At 50.8% G+C, this 23,441-nt stretch overlaps 1 protein-coding gene across 1 annotated transcript in view; it reads left to right on the top strand.

Annotated features, from left to right (window-relative positions):
- PEMT (phosphatidylethanolamine N-methyltransferase) overlaps positions 1 to 19,988 on the top strand; it is a 40,512-nt gene extending 20,524 nt beyond the window's left edge. Inside the window, exons 3-8 of the mRNA XM_033074163.2 lie at positions 1,311 to 1,426; positions 8,875 to 9,020; positions 13,208 to 13,319; positions 17,148 to 17,222; positions 17,972 to 18,032; positions 18,700 to 19,988. Of these exons, the coding sequence (XP_032930054.1) occupies positions 1,311 to 1,426; positions 8,875 to 9,020; positions 13,208 to 13,319; positions 17,148 to 17,222; positions 17,972 to 18,026 (504 nt within the window). The 3' untranslated portion in view covers positions 18,027 to 18,032; positions 18,700 to 19,988. The remainder of the gene's footprint in view (positions 1 to 1,310; positions 1,427 to 8,874; positions 9,021 to 13,207; positions 13,320 to 17,147; positions 17,223 to 17,971; positions 18,033 to 18,699) is intronic.
- The last annotated feature ends 3,453 nt before the right edge of the window (positions 19,989 to 23,441 follow it).

Below are 23,441 nucleotides of genomic sequence, written 5' to 3'. Positions count from 1 at the left end.
ACCTGCAAAGCTGCCTTTTTCTGCTCAAATTGAGCCAATAAATTACCAAATACATTCAGAGTAGATGAAGAGCTGGGTTGCAGGTGCCCCCTGAAAGCTGCCCAGGCTCCATGTGAGGGAGTGAAGTGCATTTGGAGCTAATCAAGTGCCAGCCATGTCTGAGGAGCAAATTGGTGCTGAGATGTTCTGCTGACTCCCACTTCCTGCTTCATTGCCCAGGTGTGCTCTCTCTCCTTGGCTGGAATTTCGGGTCTAATGTCTGATCCAAACCTCCAGCTTGGTGCCTGAAAGTGGAGCCTAAGAGGGGTGGTAATTTAGTGGCAGCTTTCTGAGGGATGCAGGAAAGGTAGAGGATAAGGATTTTTATCAGCTGGGAGGGCTGGACCAGGATTTGGTGTCTGGGGTGGGTCTGGTCCTGCAGATTTTGGGAGCAGCTCCAAGCACCTGCATGCAGCAGCCTCCCAGGGTGAGAGGGCACCTCCTCATCTGTGGGGTGGTTTGGGAAGGGGCCCATCAGCATCTGCAGAACAGGAGGCTGAGCATGGGAGCCAGGATAAAATGTGCTGTGAAGGATGGATGTGTGAATCCTGGGCTGTCACTGCTGGGCTGGGATGGGTGAGGAGGGCAGACTAAACCTGAATGTCTGCAATTGCTGAGTGCTGAGCTGTTTTAGCTAGTACAAGTGGAAGCAGATCTGGGCAAAGCTGGCAGATCTTGAGGAAGCTTGAGGGAGGGTTTGTAAACTCTTCTGGATGTGCAGAGGGAGGGGTTGTTCCTGCCTGGTGTGGTCCCTGAGACAGGTTGTGGGAGATGCCACAGCCCAGAAAAAGAGAGCTGAGAGTCCCTGTGGTGCATCCCTTACTCAGGGATCTGTTTTCCTGTCAGGAGATAAATACTGGGATCCATGGAAGGGGCTCTTGTTTTTGGTGGCCAGGGGACAGCCTTAGCAATGCTCTCAGCCTTGTTAGACACATGTCCAAGCCTTGTATTCCCTAAAACTGATATGCAGGGTATTTTCTGGAGTTTTTAATCTATTTTTTAATGAGTCTGTACCTTGATGCTGCTGGCTGACCTCGTGTGCAAGGGCACATGCAGTGCAAGCAGGGTCTGGCACAGGCAGGAGAAAGAGCTCCCCTCCCCAGGCTTGGTTCAGCCGTGTCCCACCAGTGGCCTCCACTTGTCTCTTGCACAAAGCCACACAGACAAAGTGTCCTGAACATGTGAGGCCAAGGCTGTGGGATTTGTGCTCCTGGGGCAGTGTGTTCCAGGCCCCTCCCAACCACCCACTTTGTTTTCCCTTGTCTCTCCAGGTAGCCAGATGGGAGCACAAAACACGAGCACTCAGCCAAGTCTTCGGCTCTCCCCATGCTGCCTGTTACTGCCTGGGCACTGTGATCCTGGTGCTGAACTGTGTGAGGAGCCACTGGTAAGGAGCTCATCCTGCTGCTGTATATCCATGGAAAAAACTGCCCCTCTAGAGTGGGGGGAAAAAGGCACATTTGCTCAGCAGTGTTAAATCCAACCCCAGCGTATTGCTTCTCCATGGTTGGATAACTTCAGCCAGCAGCAGATTTATTCCAGGATTTGTAATAAAGATGAGGGATGCAGCAGCATGGCCAAACCCATCAGTTTCAGTGGTTGTGAAGTGTCACAGGTTGCCTTTCTCTGCTCCCTGGAGATGTTTCCTCTCTCCTGTGAGCAGCCCAGTTGACAGGGCTGTTTACACAGGATGGATCATATGTAACAGCAGAATTTTTTAATTTTCTTGTCAAAATCATAAACAAAATTAAAGCTGCTTTTAAGAAGCCGCTGTTTCCTGTGCAGAAGACCAGGATTACCTGTGCACTTAGCAAACAGTCTCTTGAAACTCTTATCTGCTATCTCTAAACACTACCTGTGCTAGCTAATAGTATTGTATGACTGATACACCATACTCCATGGGAATATGTCCTTTAATGTTCCCAGTGCAGCAAAGAGGTTTTACTGCAGAAGATTTCCTCAATGCCAGCAATTTATCTGTGATCTGGTAGGCTTTATCTCCACTGCTGTTAGGAGAGACAGACTCACTAAATTCCCAGATTCAATTATACCAGGGTCAGAGCTAATGGGTTGTTTAGTACTCTGGGTAATTTCCCAGGCGAAGAGTTCTCAGGTTGGAATTTGCACATGTATTTAAGAGCTCTGCTTTCCTGGAAATGACACTAGAAACTGCCCTTGCCCTTCTGTGTTTGTCCCAGCTACTGCTGATGGCAGAAACTGAAAGAAAGCTTGCAGTGAACAAGGCTATAATCAAATGCAGAGGGCATGTGTGTGTGCTGCTGATGTCTTAGTGACACAGCAGGCTTGGATTTGCTGGGGAATGTCTTGACAGTCTCTTGCACAAATTACATTTGTTGTCACTTGTTGTCTGGGAAGCAATGTAAAGCCTTGTCCTTGCCTTTAATTAAAAGCACAGGTGGAGGGACAATCTTCATTTCCAGTGGTCCTGCTGGCTCCTGGGTCAGAGAGGCACTGAGAGGGAGCTGCTGGGAGAGCCAAAGTGGCCTTGTATGTCCTGGCAGTGGGTCACACTTTGCCCCTGCAGAGCCCTCAGAGCCCTCCCAGGGCTGGCTGTGCTCTGTGTCTCGAGTCTGTGGGGACTGTGGGACTCACTGAGTTTGGTTTTGCCTGTGCAGCTAAGGGCAAGGAAAGCCCTTTACTGTGGGAGGGATTGGATGGTTCCAGGGTGATCATCAGAGCAGCAACTGCTGGAGTTACCCCAAAACACACCTGGGAGCCTCTGCCTCCATTCCCAGCTCACTGAGCCCTCCAGGGCTGCCCAAGGCTTATTGCTCCAGCCTGGAGAGCTTTTGCTGCTTGGCAAGGATTCATCCTGCCCCTTACCCTTGCATGAGGATACCAGCCAGATCCAGCCTGGGGTTCCTCTGACCAAAGGGGCTTTTTATGACAGTCACTGTCATCTCAGTGACCAGTGATGCTGGGAGAGACATGTCTAACCTGCTCTTGGTATTTTGCTTTTCCCTTTATTTTATTCTCGAGTCACTTTTACTGGATCAGGTTTTCTGCTCCTCAGCCCCTTGGAGACAATCCCTTGGTGCAGTGACCAGGTTTGCTTGTGCAGAGCGTGCTTGTGCTGATAGTGAGCAAAAAGGCAGCCCCAGGGGTGCCTCCACCTCCAGTGCTGTAATCCAACCTTTAAAACTCCTCTTTTCCTGCTCTGGGGACTTGTTACGTGGGTGGGGGCTGCCAGGGAGCGATGAGGTGCCCAGGGGATGTTTCTTTTGCTTTTAAAAGCCTGCTTCCTTTTTGCAGCTGAATTTTTGAAAGGCTCCGAGCTGGAGGTGGAGAAGGGGAGGGCAGAGCAGACAGAACTCTGGGATGGGTTGGCATTTTGGCTGACAGCACCTGGGAGCCAGGATGTGTGGCTGCTTCACCGGGGTCTGTGCTGGGGTCCTTCCTCAGTCCTGATGCTCTCATGCCAGCTTGCCTCCAAAAGGATATTTGTGAGTAAGAAGAGGGATGTCTTTGTGCTCAATTAAGCAATTAGATGCTTCCTACCTCTCAGCTTCATTATCAGCCTTGGCTTGCAATCCAGACTGACCTGTGACCAGGGGGAACCTGCTTAGTCAAGTGCACAAGACAAGCATCCTTAATTGCTTTGGTGCAATGATTGTTTTCATTACAACAGTTTCGTTCTGCAAGAAGCAAGGAACTTCCATCACCGAGGCTCTTATCTGTGAAAACAATTCCTGAACTTTTGAACTGTCTGCTCTGTGTGCAGTTTGTGACTGTTATCTGTGTGACATAGAACGTGACAACCTTCACTGTCCTCCAGACTCGCATCCGGTATCGCTCTCTCCTCCCTCACCACGTTGTTGATATCTTTCCCTGCATCAATATATTCACAATTAGCCACTGGCACTGCCTCTAAACCCTCCTGCACTGCCTTTGGCACACCCTGGCACACTCCCCACCCTTGGGCAGGTGCACAGGGAGGTTCTGAGCCTCCCTCCTGGCAGGTTTCAGGATGTTTGCTGAGCTTAAAGGCAACATCCACGTGCACACCTTGACTGGAGAGGTGTTGGGGTGTTTCATTGTGAGTTCCACAGAGGCTGTGCCAGCAGTGCCACTGGCAGTGGCTCAGTGGCATCATGCTGCAGGCTGGCATCAAGTCCTGCATTGTTGCCACACTCTGGATATTGGCCTCCTGTGTGGATTTCTCACCTGGAGCTGATTCTTCTAAGAAAATAGATCTACCCTGGGCTGGGATTTTGCACAGAAAAGGGATTGTTTGTCATTACCAGGTAGTGCCTCTCACCTTATGCTCAATCCTGTTTTAATTTTGTGAGCATGAATGAGTGTGTTGTAAATGGCATCAATTCCAGAACCACATGGCTCTGTGTGCAGAAGTGACCAAGTTTGATGATGGGAATTGAGCACGGCCTGACAGAGCTGATGTCTCCTCTGAGCCACAGTGCCAGAAATATCTGATGCCTGTTCAGGAAAAGCCTCAGGGAGCCAACAGCACCTCCTGCCCACAGCATCCAGATGAGGAAACCTCACAGCTCAGATCTGAGGCAGGGGGAGAAGCTGCCACAACCCCCAACTGACCTAAATAACACCCACACCCCAGTGCTGTCAGAAAAGCAAGTCATTATTGGCAAAAGAAGCTGTGAGGATGATGACTGGGCTGACAATTGCCAGTGGTATTGGCAGGATGATTTCAGTGTTGTTGAGGTTGCTGTTTTCTAATGAACAAGACCTTTTGTTACAGCTTGTGCTGCTGGGCACCACGGGATGGTTTTTATCCCTGTTGCCTCCTTTAGCCAAGAGGAACAAAACCTCAGGCATGGGGGACAGGCTGACATCCCACACAGTGACTGTGGCACCTTGCAGTGGTGGCTGTTGTCACTGAAACCCTGGTTGCCTGTACCACTGCTGCTTCCTTGCTGCCTGCTGACCCCTGGCCCAATTCTGCTCCAATTGTGCTCATCAGCCCCAGATTCCAGGCTGGTTTTTGGGATCAATCAAAGGGAGCACTGCTGGGCTGCTCCCTGCAGCGACCCAGTTTGCTGGACAGGTTCTTTGTCCTTTGGAGGAGAGGGATGACAAAATATACTTGAGGGCCACTGAGAGATGCCCCCAACAAGACCTAGAAACCTCAGCATCTCTTTTAGTACAGTATTTCTAAGTTTTCTTCCTGCTCCATGCGGCCTTTGGGGATGTGTTTCAGATTCTGACTTGTTTTCTGGTTGAATAAATCAGTACCTGATGTGCAAACCTGGCTGTATGTCCTGTCCATGTCCCAGCCAGAGGATCTGCACCCCATTTCCCTCACTCCCACTTTCTTCCTGTGAATCCACTGGCACAACATTTCCATCCCCATAGTGCAGAGCCACTTTGGGTGGTTTTCCAGTTCATGTGGTTTATTATGTGGCAGACAGAAAAAGGAAAGATTCAGACTACATATAAGGAAGAATTTTTTTATGAGGAAATGTTTTATGTGGAAACACAGGTTGCCCAGAGAAGCCATATCTTCCCCAACCCTGGAAGTGTCTATAGACAGATTGGATGGGGCTTGGAGCAACCTGGGATAGTGGAAGGTGTTCCTGCCCAGGCAGGGGTTTGGATGGGCTTTAAGGTCCCTTCCAACCCAAACTGTTCTGGGATTTCCATGGAGTGCTGATATTCTGAGTATCTGAGCAAGTACCTCTCTGTTTTTGGGAAGGGCAGGTAAAACAGTGTCTCCTGTCTTGGCTGCTCCTGTCCTGCCAGGAATTAGCCAAATCTACCAGTTTGGCCAGAGTTGAAGGATTTGGGCTTTTCCCAGCTGGTGGAGAATGTGTGCCTGTGTCATCATGCTTCAAACTGGGAAGTGTGGGGAGATGTCAGGAGAAGCCCCATTACCTCATTTTCCCTTTGCAAAAGCTGGGGGCATCTTCCAAGCCCCCCGATGGGGACATCCATCCTCATGACAGCAGCCATGGATGTGATCAAGGTAGGTCTGAGCCTCCCCACCCTCCCCTGTGCTGGGGGAGGGAGGGATGGATGCTCCTCACCATGGCAATCGCTCTGCTCAGCACAGAATGCAATTCCAGGTACTGGGACAAAGCCTGGCTCTAATTGATGTCCTCTTGGATGCTGAGCTGCACCGCTGCCTTGTCATGAGCCTGAAATAAATTCTGGCACCAACGTGACTCAGAGGCACATGAAGGAAGGGGCTGGTTTCATGACAGACTGAAATATGTTGTGTTTCAGGAGACCAGCTCCCTAGCAGGGGAAATGCCCAAAACCTTGTCCTTCCCTGCCAGGGAGGGCGAAACATGGCCAGGGAGGCTCCCTCAGCATCGTGGATGCTGGAATAATTGATGGCTCCATGCTGCTTGTCACAGCCCAGTGTCATAAGTGCTTAAAAGGTTTATTTACCAATTCTGAAAACTCCTGAGCGCATCATGTTTAATGCAAATAGAGAGTGTGCTTAGGAAGATATAAACCATTCCTAGAGGAAAGGCAGTCCATTATCTCCGTGCAAACACCTCCCTCCCTAGCTGTAAGCCAAACAGCAGGGAACTGAGCAAGACATGCTGATGAGAATAACTAATGCAGGCCTATCCGACCATGGAAAGGAAGGATGGGATCATCTGGAGCAAGAGAGACAGCTTTGCCAAAACAAACCATGCCATGTGCTGCTTGCAAAACTTCCAGTGCTGATTGCCAGCCAGTTCATGCTCTTGAAGCCACCTTTGTTTCATGTTCTGAGACAGAGTCAGGTCATCAGCATTGCATAGAGGAGCCCTGAGGATGTGAGAAAATGTGAATCCAGCTCATCCAGAGCAAGAAGCAGACTCTGAGGGTTTTGCTCTTGCTGTACCTCTTTGTGCTTTTCCATCTCTTTGCCAGTGCCTGAGATCCAAGTGGGTTCCAGCACAGCGTTGCTGTCCCAGATTTGCCTCCCTGGGGATCAGCAAGTTGCTATAAAATCTTTCCTGGTGCTGGATAGGTCCTGGCCAGATGTGGAGCCAAACCCTGGTGCTGTGAAAGGCACATCCTCCTCTGTGTGAGTAAAGAGCTGCAGAGCATCCCCAGGGATGTCAGGGTGTGTTTAGAGTGCACAGCCAGGCCAGGATTCTGCAGCCAGGCACATCCCTGCAGGGATTGCTTTCCTCCCAAACCCAGGCAGTGCTGGTAGCAAGGACAGGGATTTTTTGGCTTACTTGTAGAGGAGACTTGTGTCATTTAAAAATAAACACGGAGATGATGCAAAGGGTTGTGCAGCTGCTGCTGCTTCACGGTGCAGCCAGATTTGCGTCTTCTCGTCGGAAATGATTTTAAGCTAAGCCAGTGTGAGCCTGGTGAGCACAGGGAGCTGTGCTGGGCACTGGAGGAGGGCCAGCCCTGGGGACTGTGCCTACATCACCTGGGGCCACACTGTTGTTCCTCTGTTTGTGCTTGGCTCCCAGGAAAAGGAATTTCCCTGTAATTTCCAGAGTGTAAATCACCAAGATGCTGTGGTTTTGCTCACTTTTGAGTGTATTACATTTATTCCATGTTTTGTTTCCTTGCTCCAATCCAAACTGGTGATTAAACTGGTCTCGTTCTGGGGTCCTAAAAACTCCTCAGCAATAGAAAGCCTAGTAGGAGCAAGCTCCAAAGTGAACAGGGGATATCATCCAGGTTCCTAAACCACAGAGTTTAAGTATTATCTTGGACTTGCTTGGTGCCTGAACTTGCCATCAAGCCTTTGAAAGATGTGGTTCCAGCTGCCTGGCCTTCAGCCACACAGGCAGGACTGTCTCTCTCAGCTTTTATTTGGGCAACAGGGAAAATCCAGAGGTTTGCAGGGCTTAGGAATGCTGGACACCAGGGGAAAAAAGCTATCCCAAGCCCTGCTGGTAGCATTGTGGGAGCACTTTCCAGCTGAGGAGCCCAGGACTGTGGGCAGGAATAATTCTCCTGGCCCTGACAGAGGGTGGTGACCAAAGGCGCAGGAGAGCTGTTATTCCACTTGAATTTTAGCCTCCAGGGTGCTCATTAAAAAAAGGCTCAAAGTTTCCTACCTCATGTGTCAACAACATGTGGAGAAACACTGTGCAGAGCTCTGCGGGTCTGTTATCTCCTCTCGTGTTATTAATGGTGTTTTTTTAATCACAGCGTTGTCTCTTTTGTCATCGTGCGTTCGTGGCGGAGCCGTGTGTGATGCTGAGCCTGCCAAGCCCTGCTCTGAGCAGAGCTCAGGGGGCTGAAGGGAGGGGTCACCATTATTCCATCACAAACGAGTATTTGGAAGGTCAGACCCAAAATGCCTGACCCAGCCTGGAACGGAGGAGATGTGCTCGCCCTCGAAAACGCCTCGTCTCTCGTATTTTCCTTTTGCTGTTCCAATCCTCCCCCTGGCTGTCAGGCTCCAGCTGTGAATCACTCCTGGGCACGTGGCTAACACATGAACGCTGCAAAATATTTTGATGGAGGGGAACGGGGGTGGGAGCACGAGATAATCCAGCCAATTGTTCCCAACCCTTCGAGTCCTGTGCCGAGGCGTCGCAGCCTCCAGCGTTTGCAAGGGTGTCTGTCCCAGAGCTCTCAGTCACGATGAAAACCAGGATTTGGTGAATAAGGCAAAGCATTTGATATCACAAGTCAGTGGGATTGGTATTTCCAGGAGTGAGCAAGGGTTGTTAGTAGAAATAGCTGTCCTAGATCAAACCCTGGCTCCTCATGGTCTTCAGCTGATTGCGTTTTCCTGGGTGGAAAAAGGAATCTGGAGAGGGAACCTCCTCAGCAGCTTCCACTCCCAAAGCTCCACATCTCCCAGGGTGATGTGGGTGATGTTAATTGAGTTGCTGCTTTTAAGAGCCCTTTTTGTCTCCCCAACAGCTTCACAGAAGCCATGAAGAGCCAGCCAAAGCTGGAGGGCTGGGACTGCGACTGGACCTACTACTCAGGCTTGGCCATCTCGGCTGTAGGGACCTTGTTTGTCATCTCCAGCTTCTTAGCACTGGGATTCACTGGGACATTCCTAGGTAAGCACTGAAAATCCAACAGCTTTACCAGAAAGTGCGTTTAATCCTTGCAGGGATCTCTTGCTAGGGCAGAGTCCTGTAGGAATTTCCTCATCCTTGCCTTCAGGGCTGTTAGATTTGTCATTATGATACCAAATTGTGACCCAATCCTGCTGTTACCTCAGGTATCTTGCACAGAGGGGATGGCACAGTGGTTTTATACAGCAAATCCCATCACCTCCAGCATCAAGCCTGCAGGTTTGCAGCACAGCTGCTCATCTGCCAGCCCAAACACCCTCCAGAAAGGGAACCCCAAGTTCAAGACCTCACAAGTGGCACTGGCACAGCTGGTGTGAGCTGTCCAGCAGCCCTGCTCTGAGCACCCACCTGCTCATCACACGTGCTGAGGCAGGATGTTGTTTGCTCTCCCCTCTGCAATAAACCTGATGTTCGTTGATAGATCCTTTTATCTGCTGTTTTATAGCAGAAGGCATTTTCCACTGTGCCTGCTTTCACATTTAGAGCATAATTCTGTTAGCATTGTTGACTCTGAAAACATGCCAGTATGTGTGGAATTCATAAAAATAAAGTAGAGACAGGAACAATAAATACCCAAGGAAAGGGGCAGCTCCTGCTGGCTGAAATAATCACAGCCTCAGCTTTGACACCTCATTTAGGCTGTGCTTTTGCAAGTGCTTTACAAACCAAATTCAATTAGCTCCTGTGGCGTCGCTAGGAAGAAGAGAGGGACGTAATAAGCCTTCCTGGTTTCAAGTGGAGTTGCAAAGAAATGTGTTGAGTTGGCCCAAATCCTGCTGCCAGAAATAGAGCTCAGCACTCCTAAACATCTACCCTCACCCTCCATGTGCAGCCTCACTCCTGGCCCCCTGTCACACCCCTGTCCCTCAGCCACAGGGCACCAGCATCCTCCAAAATCACCATCAGCCCCTTGAAGTGAAGTTGTGCCTGTGGAGACATGTCCAGAAGGGCCAGGCACAGGAGTACCCGTCAGCAGGAGCTGCTTGAATGCTCCTGAAGTTGAGCCAGATCTGGAGTTGTTTACGTAAAGCCTGATTCATCTGACCAGGAGGATCCACTGGGCTTGAACCGCTGGGAAAAAGCAAACAAGTGAGTCAGGCTCAGCGTAAGAGGTGAGAGGGCCCTGTCCCTCAGATCTGTATCCCCCGAGGCAGGGGACAGCTGGGTGTTACTGGTCCATATAAGGCATTTCTGCTCCATGCTCTCTGCTGGGGAGGCTCTCCCTGCCACCAGTGCCCTGGACTGACACACAAGGACCAGCTCTGTCTGCTAGCCAGGCGTGACGGGCACCAGGGCAGAGCTGAGTCAGGCTGGGGACATGCCAGGACCATGTGCCAGTGCAGCCAGGCTGGCTCAGGACCTCTGCAGCACCTCTGCATGGCCCCACAAAGGATCCATCCTTGGGCTGCTAACAGCTTCTCCACACTGCCCTGTGAATTCAAGTCAGCAAACTCTTAATGGAGAATGTCCCTCAGCGTGGTTTGTTACCCAGCCATGAGGAAGACAGTAGGATCTCATGTGGGATACTCTCTTGCTCAGGACTCTCAGCACTGGTACTTCCAACATCCATGCAGGATTTTAGTGCTGCCCTGGTGCTGCAGGAGGAGCAAGGACTCCAGAAAGTGAAGGACTGCACTGCTTTGGCAAGGAGGGGCATCCATCTTCTTCTCACTGTCAACTTCTGAGCTCAAGAGAAGTTTTGAGAGAGCCTCTGACACACAGACACTTCAAAAATTACTGGAACTGGATTTGATCATTTGTGAGTGTTTTTTCTACAGCAGTGAGGGCTAAACCAGACAGGGCACAGGGCTGTCTGTCGAATTTCTTCCTTACAGCACGTTTAGGCTTGGGAGCAGCTGCAGAACACTTTGTCTCTCTAGTGTAGGCTAAATGGTGCAGTGGGAGCTGTGTGAGTCACCCTTCTCCAGCAGTCTGGCTGTGCCACCCCATCTCCAGCACAGCAGCACCAGCTCCAGGTGCTGTTTGCAGCAGCTGGATGTGGCCCCTCTCCCTGGCAGAGCCATCCCTGGTGCCCTGTCTCCAAGGCTGAGGATATGGAGAGGTTGCTTTGTCTGCCTCATACCCCAACAACATTTCTTCCAGCACTGACCAAGATTTCGAGTCAATCTGACTTGGCCAAAGTCTGTTGCTGGGCCTGGAGAAGCCAACAACTCTCTGGGGTGAAGCAAAGGTGGTGCAGGGATTCTGGGGGACCTTGCAGACTGCACTGAATGGCTTTTTGCTGCTGTGATCCTACCCTGTGCAGTGAGATGGCTGCACAGACCTCCAGCAAAAAATAGCTCAAATTAGATGCCAAAGTGGCTCAGCTTGGCAAGGAGCTGATTCCTGATTTGAGGGCTCAGCACAGGAGATGCCCAGGGTGATGCTGTGCAGCACACCACACAGCCCTGTCCTCTGAAGCACCTCTCTGAACATAAACACATACAAACCACCTTTCTGGTGGTCATGTTCATTGACCTGTGCAGGTTTAGAGGCAAAGATTACATTGGGAAAGCTCCTGGGGAGCTGCCTGTGTGCTCCTGCTCGTGGGGAGCCTGCCTGGAGGGCTGCACAGCCCCAGCAGTGCTGGGCACAGATAAGCCCCTGCCAGCCCCACGTACCCAGGGCTTTGTGTGAACCTCCTCAGTGCCAGTGCCATGAGGGGAGTGAGGTGTTCAGCTCAAAGGCAAGGGCAGGCAGGGGATAATGAAGCATTTTGACACATAAAAAAGCACAGAAACGGGCTGTGGCAGGGGGTGATGTGTTCTTTCTACCAGAACAATCTAGAGATGTATTGCCAAGTAACTGTGAGAACATATAGTATGAATACAAGGCAATTATCTCACTTAGTGGCCTGTAGTTAAAGCCCAAAAGCATTGTGTAATTGGGCAGGGGCTGTTTATCCTTAGAAATAAATGTTTTAGCACCATGTGGGGTCAAAGAAATTACACTACGATCCAGGTAATAATAATAACCTTGAATAGTTTGCACTCCTGTAATGCCTTTCATCTGGATTTGTGAGCACTTTCTCACCATACATTAATCCTCACCACCCTCTGTGCTCTAAGAAAGACTGATGTTATGATCGGTGCACAACAGCACCTGGAGGGACAGAGGAGATTTGCCCAAGGTCAGGGAAAGGGTGGGCAGCAAAGCTGGGAGGATGGATGGTGCAGTGGACAGAAGGGAGCAGAGCTGGGGAAGGGTCTGGAGCACCAGGAGTAGCTGAAAGATCTGGGGAGGAGCTCAGCCTGCAGAAAATTAGGTTCTGGAGGAACCTTTTGGCTCTGCACAACTCCCTGAGGGGAGGCTGCAGCCAGAGGGGTCAGGCTCTGCTCCCAGGCAACTGGGCAAGAGGAAATGACCTCAAGTTGTAGCAGGGGATGTTTACATTTGATGTCAGGAAAAAAATCCTTCACCAATAGGGTTGTCAAGCCTTGGCACGGGCTGCCCAGGGCAGTGGAGGGATTTTAAAGTCTTGTAGATGTGGTGCTTTGTGGTTTCACTTGTAAGACCAACAGAACCAGAGATCTGCATCCTGGTCCTCTATCCCCCCGAAATGTTGCTTACAAGCTGCACATCTCCTTGTCATTTCTTTTCCAAGCTCCCTTCAGGAGGGTGGAAGGATTACTCCAAGGTAGATGGGAAGCTGGTTGGATGTTGACAGTTCTGAAAGCTTTCCTCATTACAGATGACAATCATCCATTATCATCATCGTCACTGTGCTGATAAGTGAGTGTTTTGTAGGCAGAAGTGCTATTTTCTGAAATTCTGAGAAATTCTCTGAACTATGAGATGAGGGTGACATTATGGATGAGGGCCTTTGGTCGTGGTGGTCATGATTATAACAGCTCCAAACACCATTACATGGCACTGGGTTTATTTTCACATTAAATGGATTTGATCCCATGCACTTGCTTCCTCGTGGAGTCACATTTGACAGGCAATTTTACAAATGAGAAAACCAGGATTAACCAGTTAGGAGCTATGTCCTGATGAGGGACATAACCTCATTGCAATGCAGGAACCTTCCTCGTGGGCAAAGAGCCATTCCTGGAAAAGCTGATAGACACAGAGTAAACAAACAACTTACTTGTTGCACTGGAAGTCAGTGTTGCTGTGTATCCCAGTGACTCCCAGTTTGATGGAAGCTCTCTGCTTGCTCTTAGGTGATTACTTTGGCATCCTGATGGAGGAAAAAGTGACCAGCTTCCCCTTCAGCGTCCTGGATAATCCCATGTACTGGGGCAGCACAGCCATCTACCTGGGCTGGTCCCTCATGTGAGTATGTGCCCCTACAAACACCTCTGGCTGTAGGGCAAGTGTGGGGTCTCTTGGCAGGGCAGGAGGTGCCAGGGTGCATTGAGGGCCAAAAAGACACTCAGGGATGGCAGAGAAAGTGCAGCATGCCCTGACTTTTGACTCCCTGGCTCTTTTTGTGCGTGGAAAATCTTGTGCTGTCTCAAAACGCTCGCGGCGTTTGTTGTAGAAAAATAAAGAGCGGCCAAGTGCTGGGGGAGAGGAGGCATCAGCAAAATGCAGCTGAATGAGGCCCTTGGCAGGCTCTGCACGTGGAAAAATCAACACTCAGGGCCAAATTCATGCAGGGTGTCACTCGGCAGGGGCAGGGCACTGTGCTGGGGAGCAGTGTGACCCTGCAATTACTCTGAAAAAGCAAAACAAGCCAAGCTACCCTTTCCCCCAGCCCACGGTGATAACACTTCCGAAACACTCCTTGTGTGACACAACACAGCTTAATAGCCTGCTTAGGAGGAAATGAATAGGCTGTAATTTAGCAGCAAATGAGCAATATACTCTATTCAGTGTAACAAGTTTGATGTGGTTTTCATTTAATATCACATTTTATTTATTTGCCCAGGAGAAAAAAAAACAAAAAACCTGGCTGTGTTACTTCAGGAGCCCATGGAATGTTGCAGGCTGTTATCACTGGGTATTTTGCACTGGTGCTCCTGACTGTGACCACCTCTCCTCTGCTTGGGTGGAAAAAATGAAGTGCTTTGCCACTTTCTGGTCATTTTTTCAGCCATGTGTGCAGGCCCTGGTAATAAATAAAGCTGATGGTTTCTCTCCTGCCTCCACTGAGCCTTGCTACTGTTAGTTCTGCACTTGAAATTCCCCCTGGTGCTGTCAGGGTTGACTGCATGAGGCTGTTTCCCTTCCTGGCAGAGCCATGGCACTGGATGGGGTTTAACTCCTGGGAAATGGTGCAGGAGAGCCAAAGGGAGCCAATGCTGGGCACAAGAGTCGGTCACAGGGTCTGCAGGAGCACCATGCATTTTGCAGGATGAGTCTCCCCACACCACACCATGACCCCACAGCAGCACAGAAGTAGGGATCTGACCAGGAGGAATTATAAGGAGATCTTTATTTGTTTTAAAATCAGCATCAACCTACTTCCTAAAATCTTTGCAGAATCCACTGAACCCCCCTGAGCTGTTTCTGTCACAGAATCCCTGCTTCACCCTTCTCACTGTGATCTTCCAGCACAATTCTGGGCAAGAGCAGCTCGAAGCAGCTCAGTGATTGCCTCTTTTTCCTCGTTAAAAGGCTGCCACCATTAAGGCCAGTGAGGCATGACAAATAATTGCTGTGAACAAATTGCTGGAGCTGTGCAAAGTGGCACCAAGACACCACCCACCTGCCTGAGGGAAGCTCAGCACAACCCTTCTCACGGTGGTTTTGGCTGTTTGTCTTCCCTGGGACCTCAGCTCACACAATCACAGATTCATTTAGGTTGGAAAAGGATTATAAGATCATCAAGTCCAAGCATTAACCCAGCACTGCCATGATCAGTGCTAAAACATGTCCCCAAATGTCACATTTGCTTGGCTCTTAGGGATGGTGACTCCACCACTGCCCTGGGCAGCTGTGCCAGGGCTTGACAACTCTTCCAGGGAAGAAATTTTCCAATATCCAACCTAAACCTCCTGTGGGACAACTTGAGGCCATTTCCTCTTCTCCTGCTCTGGCTTCACCTTTTTGTCAGGGAGTTGGACAGAGTGAGAAGGTTCCCCCAGAAAAGGGGAAAAGGTTCTTCCTTTTCTCTAGACTGAGCCCCCCCATCTCCCTCAGCTGCTCCTGGTGCTCCAGACCCATTCCCAGCTCCTTTCCCTTCTCTGGACACCCTCCCTTGGCTGATTTTTTGGGGAGTCCAGAGCTGGTGTCCCATCTCCATGGCAGCAGGAGGGATGCTGGAGGAATCCTGGCCAGACTTAAAACACAGATCACTTTTGTCCTCCCTTGGTGATGCATCACACTCCTTATCACAGCATCAGAACCCAAAGGATTGATCCATTCTCATCTGTAAGGGATGAAAACACATCACATCAGCCCAGCTCTGACTCCAGTCCAGCCCTAAAAGCATCAAGTGGGGTGAAAACCCACAGCCATGGGGAGCTGCAGCAAGCCTGGGGACAAACAGACTTCCTACCCAAAAAAAAGTCCTACCAGGACAACAAAACCTTCCTGACTGATTCATCACTCCTGCTACAATCAGATGTGGCCAGATATGTAGGTCAGACTCGTAAGAGGACAGGAACAGTTCACCCAAATGCTGCTCATCACCTGTGTCAAGCAGCCTCATTTCTCCTGCGAGACAAATGGAGCATTCACTGTGTGGGGACAGCTTTGTGTGCCTCTGGTAGGGAAGTGTTCTAACTCACAGCAACAGGCTGTGTAAATCAGAGCTGGAGCTGCAGCCAAATGATGCAATTAGAGGTCTTGCTGTCAACAAACAATCATGTAAATTTGTTCTCTCTGATAGGAATCAAGAAGGAGACATGACTAAGCATGTAATAGCAGGAGCTTGGGAGAGAGAGAAGTTGCCCGAAGCTTCCTAATGAGGGAAAAAGTTCTTACAGAATGAAAACTGAAAAGATGGAGATTTGTGGGTGCCTCCCCGGGGATTGATGAGGCTGGGTGGTACCTGAAAGTGGCTCCAGTATGAGGTTTAGGTAGTTCAGTCTCTCTCTGCAGGTGTGTTCTCCCAGCAGCACAAGTCATCTTGCACCAGGCTTGTGGGATGTTTATCCTCATAAAATCACAGAATGGTTTGGGTTGGAAGCAACTTGAGAGCTTATCTTAATTGTCCCCCTTAATTAGGACACTGGTGATTGCCTTTAACATCTGGAGGCAGCTCTGAGAGGGGTGAGAGCTGGCTGTCAGCAAATCAAGTATTTAGCTGGCCTTGGTGGAGAAAAGTGCAAGGCCAGGCTGGAGAGGGTTTTGGGGCAGGCTGGGATTGTGGAAGGTGTCCCTGGCCATGGCAGGGGTGGGGTGAGATGACCTTTGAGGTCCTTTCCAGTCAAAACCACTCCATGACTCTACGATTCAGTGACATCTCTCTTCAGAGCAGGAGGTGATGAGGATTTTTGGTCCCAAAGCTATGGCCTCTGCTAAAAGGAGCAGCCATCTCCATTGTATCCTCAGTTCTTGATCAGCTCTCCCCATAACAGACTGTGAGGAGCATGGGTGGCATCAGTCCCCTGTGGTGTGCCTGGTGACGTCTCACTGGAGAACACATTCCTGAAACACCTTGAAATGGGTTTAAAAGTGAGCCCAGCACTCAGCCCCGATGCAGCACCCACCCAGACCCTTCCCAGGGCAGGAATGGATCTCCCCACCCCTCTCCATCCCCATCCCTGCACTGGCTGAGCCACCACTTGGATGTGCACACTGCTCTGGCTGCCTGCTGTCCCTGTCCCCTGGGTGGCCCATCTTTTTGGGACATCAGGCATTTCCCTCAGAGCCTGGGCTAGGAGCTGCAGCCATATGTCAGCAGCTGCTCAGCCCTTAAACATCCCTATAATCTCAGGATTTAACATCAAAGCAGGAGCTCTCATGGCAGGGACGTGCAGGGATCAGACTTGAAAGAAGTCGCTGAAGTAGGCTGGGGAAGAGTCTTTGCCAAATAACATCTGCCTAAGACAGTTAATATTAAGCACAAAAAAAACCCCCAGCCCTTTTGTTTGCTTCTGTTTAATGAGCAAGTGAGAGCTCTCTGCAGCCCAGTGTCTCATTTCACTTTCTCAACCAGGTCTTGCATAAGCCCATGTACTTACCTGATCTTTTCCTTCTCTTTCAAAACAGGCACGCCAGCCCAGCTGGCCTTTTGCTGACAGCTGTAGTGGCAATTTCCTACACAATCGCTGTGCTGTATGAGGGGTGAGTAGCTGTGCAGAACTGGAGAGCTTCTAATTATTTCTACCAGCTTTAACTCTCGAGCTTTCAGAGAACTGCACAAGTAGAGATGTTTTTTTTCCAATTAATTCAGCAGGAGAGAAGGAAAACAGGATTATTTTTCGATTGTTTTGATAATGGACAGATTGCACTCTGAAACTATTTGCTGAGTTCTAGGAACATTTGTGTGTTTTTTTATTTTTATCAAAATGAGGTCTTTTTTCCTTTTGGGTGCCAGTTTCTGTCTATAGAAGAACAATAAGGAAGGCAGTCAGAGGACTCATTGTGTCTTCAGAAGAGTCCCCTACAAGAAGCACTTGCATTTTGTAGTTCCTTGGATGGGCTTCTCTGCTGTTTTGCACCACAATAGCCCAGGATGGAGCAGCACAAAATAACTCCCAGAATTAGCAGTTGCACTTCAGCACTGAAAGGTCTTTTGTGTTTGCAAGGGAGGAGAAGATGCAGAGAGCATGAGGGGGAGTCTGGGTGTGTGCTGAGCCTTGTCCTGCTGGGCACAGGGATGGTCCTGTAGCTACTCCACAATCCAGAGAGGCTGAAACCAGGATTGGCATGGCACAGGAACAGTCAGGCTGTGCCAACCTGTGAAGGGCAAATTTTGTAGGCCCAAAGGTGAGCACTCAGTAGCTTTAATTTTAATTCTTCCTCTCTTCTTTTACCCCTCTCTTTTGTGTCTGCCCCCTCTCTCCCCCAAACCCCCATCCTCCCAACCACAGGCCTTTCACAGAGGAGATCTATCGCAGGAAGCAGAAGGGAGTGAAGAGCAAGTAGCCCCAGGTACGTTTGCTGCTGGGAGCATTTCAGGGGCTGCTTTGCTGGGCTCCCCCACCAACGAGCACCCCTGCCCACTCCTGCCTTCCCTGGCTCCTCCAGAACCCTTCCCACACTTCTCAAAGCTTCAAGCCTCTGCAAAATCCCAGGCAGAGAGGCTTTTCACAGCAGCAGTGGTGTCCGCCTCTTGGCACCCGACCAGCAGCCCCCAAATTGTTTTGATTATACACTTGAGAATCAGAGGGAAAATTGCTGGGAAGCTTCGAGGCTCCAGGCTTAATCTGAATCAGGCAGGAAAAAACAACTGTTGGCCATGGCAGGTGCTCCAGAGAGTGGCAGGGATGGTGTGAGAGGGCAGGGAAATCGGGCATCCCTGCTCCAGCTGCTCCTTGCCTGAGCCAGGAACATTTTGGACAGTGGGCTCACCCCAAAACCTCAGCCCAGGCTTGTCTGGGGGTCAAAGACTTCTCCAACAGCACAAACTCCTGTCCAGGCTCTGTTCTTGGGGGTTCATTGCCATCTTGGAACCCCCAGTGCATTTTCCTGCTGGTTGTTGGGGAGTTGGGACAATCCCAGGGCACTGCTGAGGTTTTGGCAGCACCTGAACTGCTGACAGAGCTGCTGTGGCACCAGTGAGGTCCTCAATGGACTCTTGTCCCTTTGCCTTTTGCAGAGCACTCTCTCGGGTACCTTGTGCCTCTCCAGTCCCCACACTGTCCGATTTGCCCATTTTCCTACTGAGCTGTATCCTAGTAATTAACCCAGCAACCCTTAATGAGCCGACTGAGCTCCCTGCAGCACTGGAAGTGAGCAGAGGAACAGCCTGAGCGTGGTGGCAGCTCCTTGCCACAGCCCACGGGAGATGGAGGTCCCTGTCCCCAGGTCTGTCCAGGTCACTGCAGCTCTCCTGGGAGTTACACAGTACAGGACCTCCCCACCTCTTCTCCCACACTGGTTATTGGAGATCTGCAGGCAAAAAGGAATTCCCTTTGGACTGGAGGGAGAGCACAGTCATGATGGAAACAGCAGTGCCCTTTCATAAGCGAGCTCTGAGCATATGGAAGCTCCAGCTGATCCTGAAGATCCTCTGAAGGTGCTGCCTGAGAGAAGCAGACAAAGCTCAGGAGCAGCAATGGAGAGAGAGCTCAGGAGCCCCTGAGGATTCAAACACAGATGGGAAAGGAACGGGGGAATCTGCTGTGAGCTCAACAACAGCAAAACCTGCTGCAAACCTAAAAACCAACCCCTTCTGTTTTGGGAAAGGAACCTCCCCGTCCAGAGCTGCAGTTTCCCATCCCAAAGGCTCCCAGAAAAGTGACTGAAAAGCACAGGAATGTGAATGTATGACCTAAACCACAGCCCAGGGGCATGGAGGGATGGCAGCTGTCCGTGGGGAAGCCCCAGCATGGAGAAGACCCGGGGGAAGAGTCAATCCCTGTCTGCACCTCACAAATATCCCACCCCTGGCCAAGTGGATGCCCCAACCCCTCATTTCCCTGAGTCCACATGAGGGTCCTGCTGCCTTTCCCACCACCCAGTGCCTTCCAGCTGTTTTTCATGTCTTGCAGGGGCAGTGGGAGGGAGGGAAGAGAGGGAAAGGGTTTTTTTTTGCCTTCCACACCGGGTACAGATGTGCCACTCCACCCCTGCCACCAGCCTCGGCATGTCCCGGAATTGTCCAGTGCTGAATCCTGCCAGAGGTGATGCTCCAGCCCCGGGCTGTTTTCACAGATTCCCGGAACAATTTGAGAAATAAATAACTGTAAATGACCAAACGAAGGGGTGCTGGAGAAGGGAGCTGTGCACTGGAATGTGGGGCCACACCTCAGCATCACAGAGGGTCCTCCCTCTTCTCACTGTCACCTCCACGAAACAATTCCATTTCCTTCTGCTTTTACACCTTGTAATTAACTCACCCTGCAGGCATTGCTCAGCAGAATTAAAAGTGTTGGTCTCTTTTCAGTCCGGCCTCCATTTCCTCTGGCAGGGCTCTCAAATGCTGTGTTTGTATTTCATCACTTCAGAACCATTACACATAGATTTATTTTTTTATTGCCATCTCAACCACCTTCCTCTCAATGATTTGGGCATAGTACTTTATTTTTAGATAAGTTTCCACATTCCCTTCACAGCTAATGTTTATAGATGGAGGCTAAACCAGCCCAGTACCCATAGCAACCATCGAGGAGAGGATACATTGCATTATTCAGACAATTTATGTCAGAGTTGCCAGTCCTGGCTCAAAGTCTCTGATGTCAATAAACTTGGATTTGTTGATAAGTGAAATCAGTATTTACTGAAGAAGCACGTGCTCATACGGGAAGAATTATTTCTAAAGAGAACACAGTGAGGGCTGTATTTGTGTATTTGTGCTGTCTCATTGCGGTCTGGGGACCATGTGTGCCTTCCCCAGTCCCTGCTGCAAGGCCAGAAGGGCCCCCAGTTGTACCATTCCCCTCCCCAGCCAATACCAGCCTCCTAAAACGTGTGTCTGTCACCATGAACCCCAGTGGTGGAGCTGCTTCCCATCCCATGCCCTCACATCCCACGAGCACAGGGCTTGGTGCTGTGCTGGCTTCACAGCCTCCTTCCCCCTTGATCTGCCATTTCCAGCCTTTCCCACTTCCCAGCCATTCTGTGGCAGCTTTGCATTGCACAAGTTTTTGTTTTCTGGGGCTATGCCAGACACATCCCTGGTTTTAGAAGCTCTTTCCACAGCAGCCAGCACGGATTAAATGTCTCTGCCTTCACAGAACTGGTTCTGGCTGCCATAAAGTTGGAGTTTGATATTTTAGAGGCATCTGCTCTCTTCCCTGAAGAGGAAAGGTGAGGAGCTGGCAGTTCCAGCCCATCTCATGGGGTCTGAGCCCACCTTTCTCCCTTGGCTAGGACCAGTCCCAGGTGTTGCTGTGCTGCTCCCCAGGGCTGTAGGGAGGGAAACACTGAGAACCATTATTTATGTTGTTTTATGGTATTTAACATCAAGAGATTAGGGGACTTTCCTTGGTTGTAAGGGAAAACTCATTTCTCTCCAATTGCCTAATATTTCCCAGAATTTGAGATTGCACAGGGAGAGGGTGAAACCTTCAGGCTGAGCATGAAGCTCTGGTGGTGTTGCAGCTGGCTGCAGCTGGGACACATCCTGCATGGATGCAGGGATGGATCTCATGGCCAGGGTCAGAACATGAGTCCTGCTGCTCCCAGAGGAGAGACCTGCACTGTGGGACCCCCAGAACCAGCTGGTTGCAGCCCCACCTCTGCACTGGCACAGGCAGGAGCATCCAGCTCTTGCAGAGACATCAAGGACCAAATGGGGTTCCTGGAAATGGGGACATGGGGCCATTTTCATACCTTCAAAATCCAGCATGGGGCTTTCTGGGCCCGCTGGAGCTTGGCAGGGGGGTTGTTTGTAGCCTTGGGAATTGCTTCACGTGATGCTGTGTGCTGACGCCACAGATAACACTTCTTTGAAGTTCAGGATATTTCTCCAGAGCAAACACCAGGAAAGGAGAAACTAGTTAAATCTCAACTCCTACCTGGCAGGGACAGCTGGGTCACCAAGGCCACTGCACTGTGCTGCCTCAGGTCACCCATCCCACCAGGCAAGCTCTGTGCCCACCCTCATGGGGTGTTCTCTGCGTGGCTGCCCCACACATCTCCCTTCCATGGAACTGCTCACGGTAATTCCTTGGATCATCTGTACAATCACAGCAACAGGGATGCAGGGCCAGCTCCACATCACAGGATGCTTCATCCAGGAACACTTCAGGAGGTGGAAAGCATCCTGTGGTGCTTTCCCTGATGCTGGTGACATCCTGGAGCAGGGACAAGCAGGGACACATCCCCTAAGGCCTGTCCCTCCACTGTGACCTCCTGTAACCTGGTGTTTGCTTTGCCCAGGGAAGCTGTGCTGCCTTGCCCCAGGGGAGGGATGGCCACCAGCCCTTAAGTGGCAAACAAACACAGAATAAACACAAAATAAACACAGAATAAACACGTGGCGCAATCGGGGCAGCACGTGTGGCTCTGGCAGCACTGGGAATTCGCCATTCCCACCCAGATCCTGCCTGCTGAGTCTGCACTTTGGCTGTTTGGGAAAGATGGCAGGAATTGAGGGGCTCTGGTGAGAATTCCCAAACCCATCCCAGCACTGCGGCAGAAATTTGTTTTTTTGCCCAGTGGTTGGGATTTGATGTAAAAGCAAAGATGAACTTTGAGCTTTGGGCACTGCTTTATTGGGGATCCCTTAATCCAGAGAAGGTGGACAAGGGACACGACAGAATTCATCTTTGCAGGGGAATAAACCAGTCTGTTCTGTCCCTGCTGTGTAGGGAAAACATTCTGGACTTCAAATGCTCACAAAGAATGGGGAGAACGCTCTGGTGGGAAACAATTCCCATGTGGGAATCCCCCAGTGCTGGAGCCCAAGGATGGGGATCCCAGGGCTGAGCTGCAGGTCCATGCTCAGGGCTCTGGGATAAAGGCAGTTCCCAACTCACTGGTGTCCAGGGAAAGCTTTGAAATTCCCCCCAGTGCCAACAGAGCAGCAGCAGCACCCCATGCCCGCTGTCCCCCTGCCCCTGGCATCACCCCCATCAGGGACAGGGTGGAGAAGGCTCCATCCAGCCCATCCCAGCCCATTCCCACCCTCGGCCCGGGGGTCCTTACGCACGGAGCTCCTGCCACGAGGCAGAGGACAACTCAGAGGCTGTTTTCTTTAATTTTCACACTCCAAAGCCGCCCCAGACAGCCCGGTGAGCCGTATCCTCCTTGGATCCTGTTTCAAAGGAAAAAAATGGCAGGAATGTGCTGCTTTTTCCATGTTGCATTTTCTTCCAGAGGAGATGTTTACGGAGCGCAGCTCCTTTCCCAGTCAGGGTCACAGGAGGGCTCGGAGCCGCCAGAGTCCTGGGAAGATGTCGGGGCCAGGCTCTGCCTGCTGGGATGGGAGCCTCCAGGATCCTGGATTTGGCCACTGGCTCAGCCCAACTCCCCCAAAATCCCAACTTCTGCAGCCCTGGCTGGCCTCAGCCCCTCTGGACCCACAGGAGCAGATGTGGGGCCTGACAGGAAACATCTCCAGGCTCCAAACCCTCAGCACTGCTGCCCCTCCCTCTGCAGCTCCTGCCTGGCATTGCCCACCTGGCTCCCTGCCACCTCCTGGGCTTTAATTCCTGTCCTGCCAACCCTGCCAACCATCACCATTTCCATGGGAACCTTCCTGAAATCCTCAGCAATGCATCCACTGGGGTCACCAAGCCTCCCTCTCCCCTGTGCCTTCTATTCCAAGCCCAGTTGCTGCCTATCTCTGGTTACAGGTGACATTTCTCTCTAATCTCAGAGAAGCTGAAGGAAACTCTGCTCTCTGGGAGGGAGCAGAAGGTGCTGGAGTTTGGGGACACATCCAGGATATGG

The sequence above is a fragment of the Catharus ustulatus genome, chromosome 16 (assembly GCF_009819885.2).
Source record: "Catharus ustulatus isolate bCatUst1 chromosome 16, bCatUst1.pri.v2, whole genome shotgun sequence".
Taxonomy (NCBI): Eukaryota; Metazoa; Chordata; class Aves; order Passeriformes; family Turdidae; genus Catharus; species Catharus ustulatus.
Note: the sequence above shows the minus strand (reverse complement) of the source record. Positions and strands in the feature narration are given on the sequence as shown.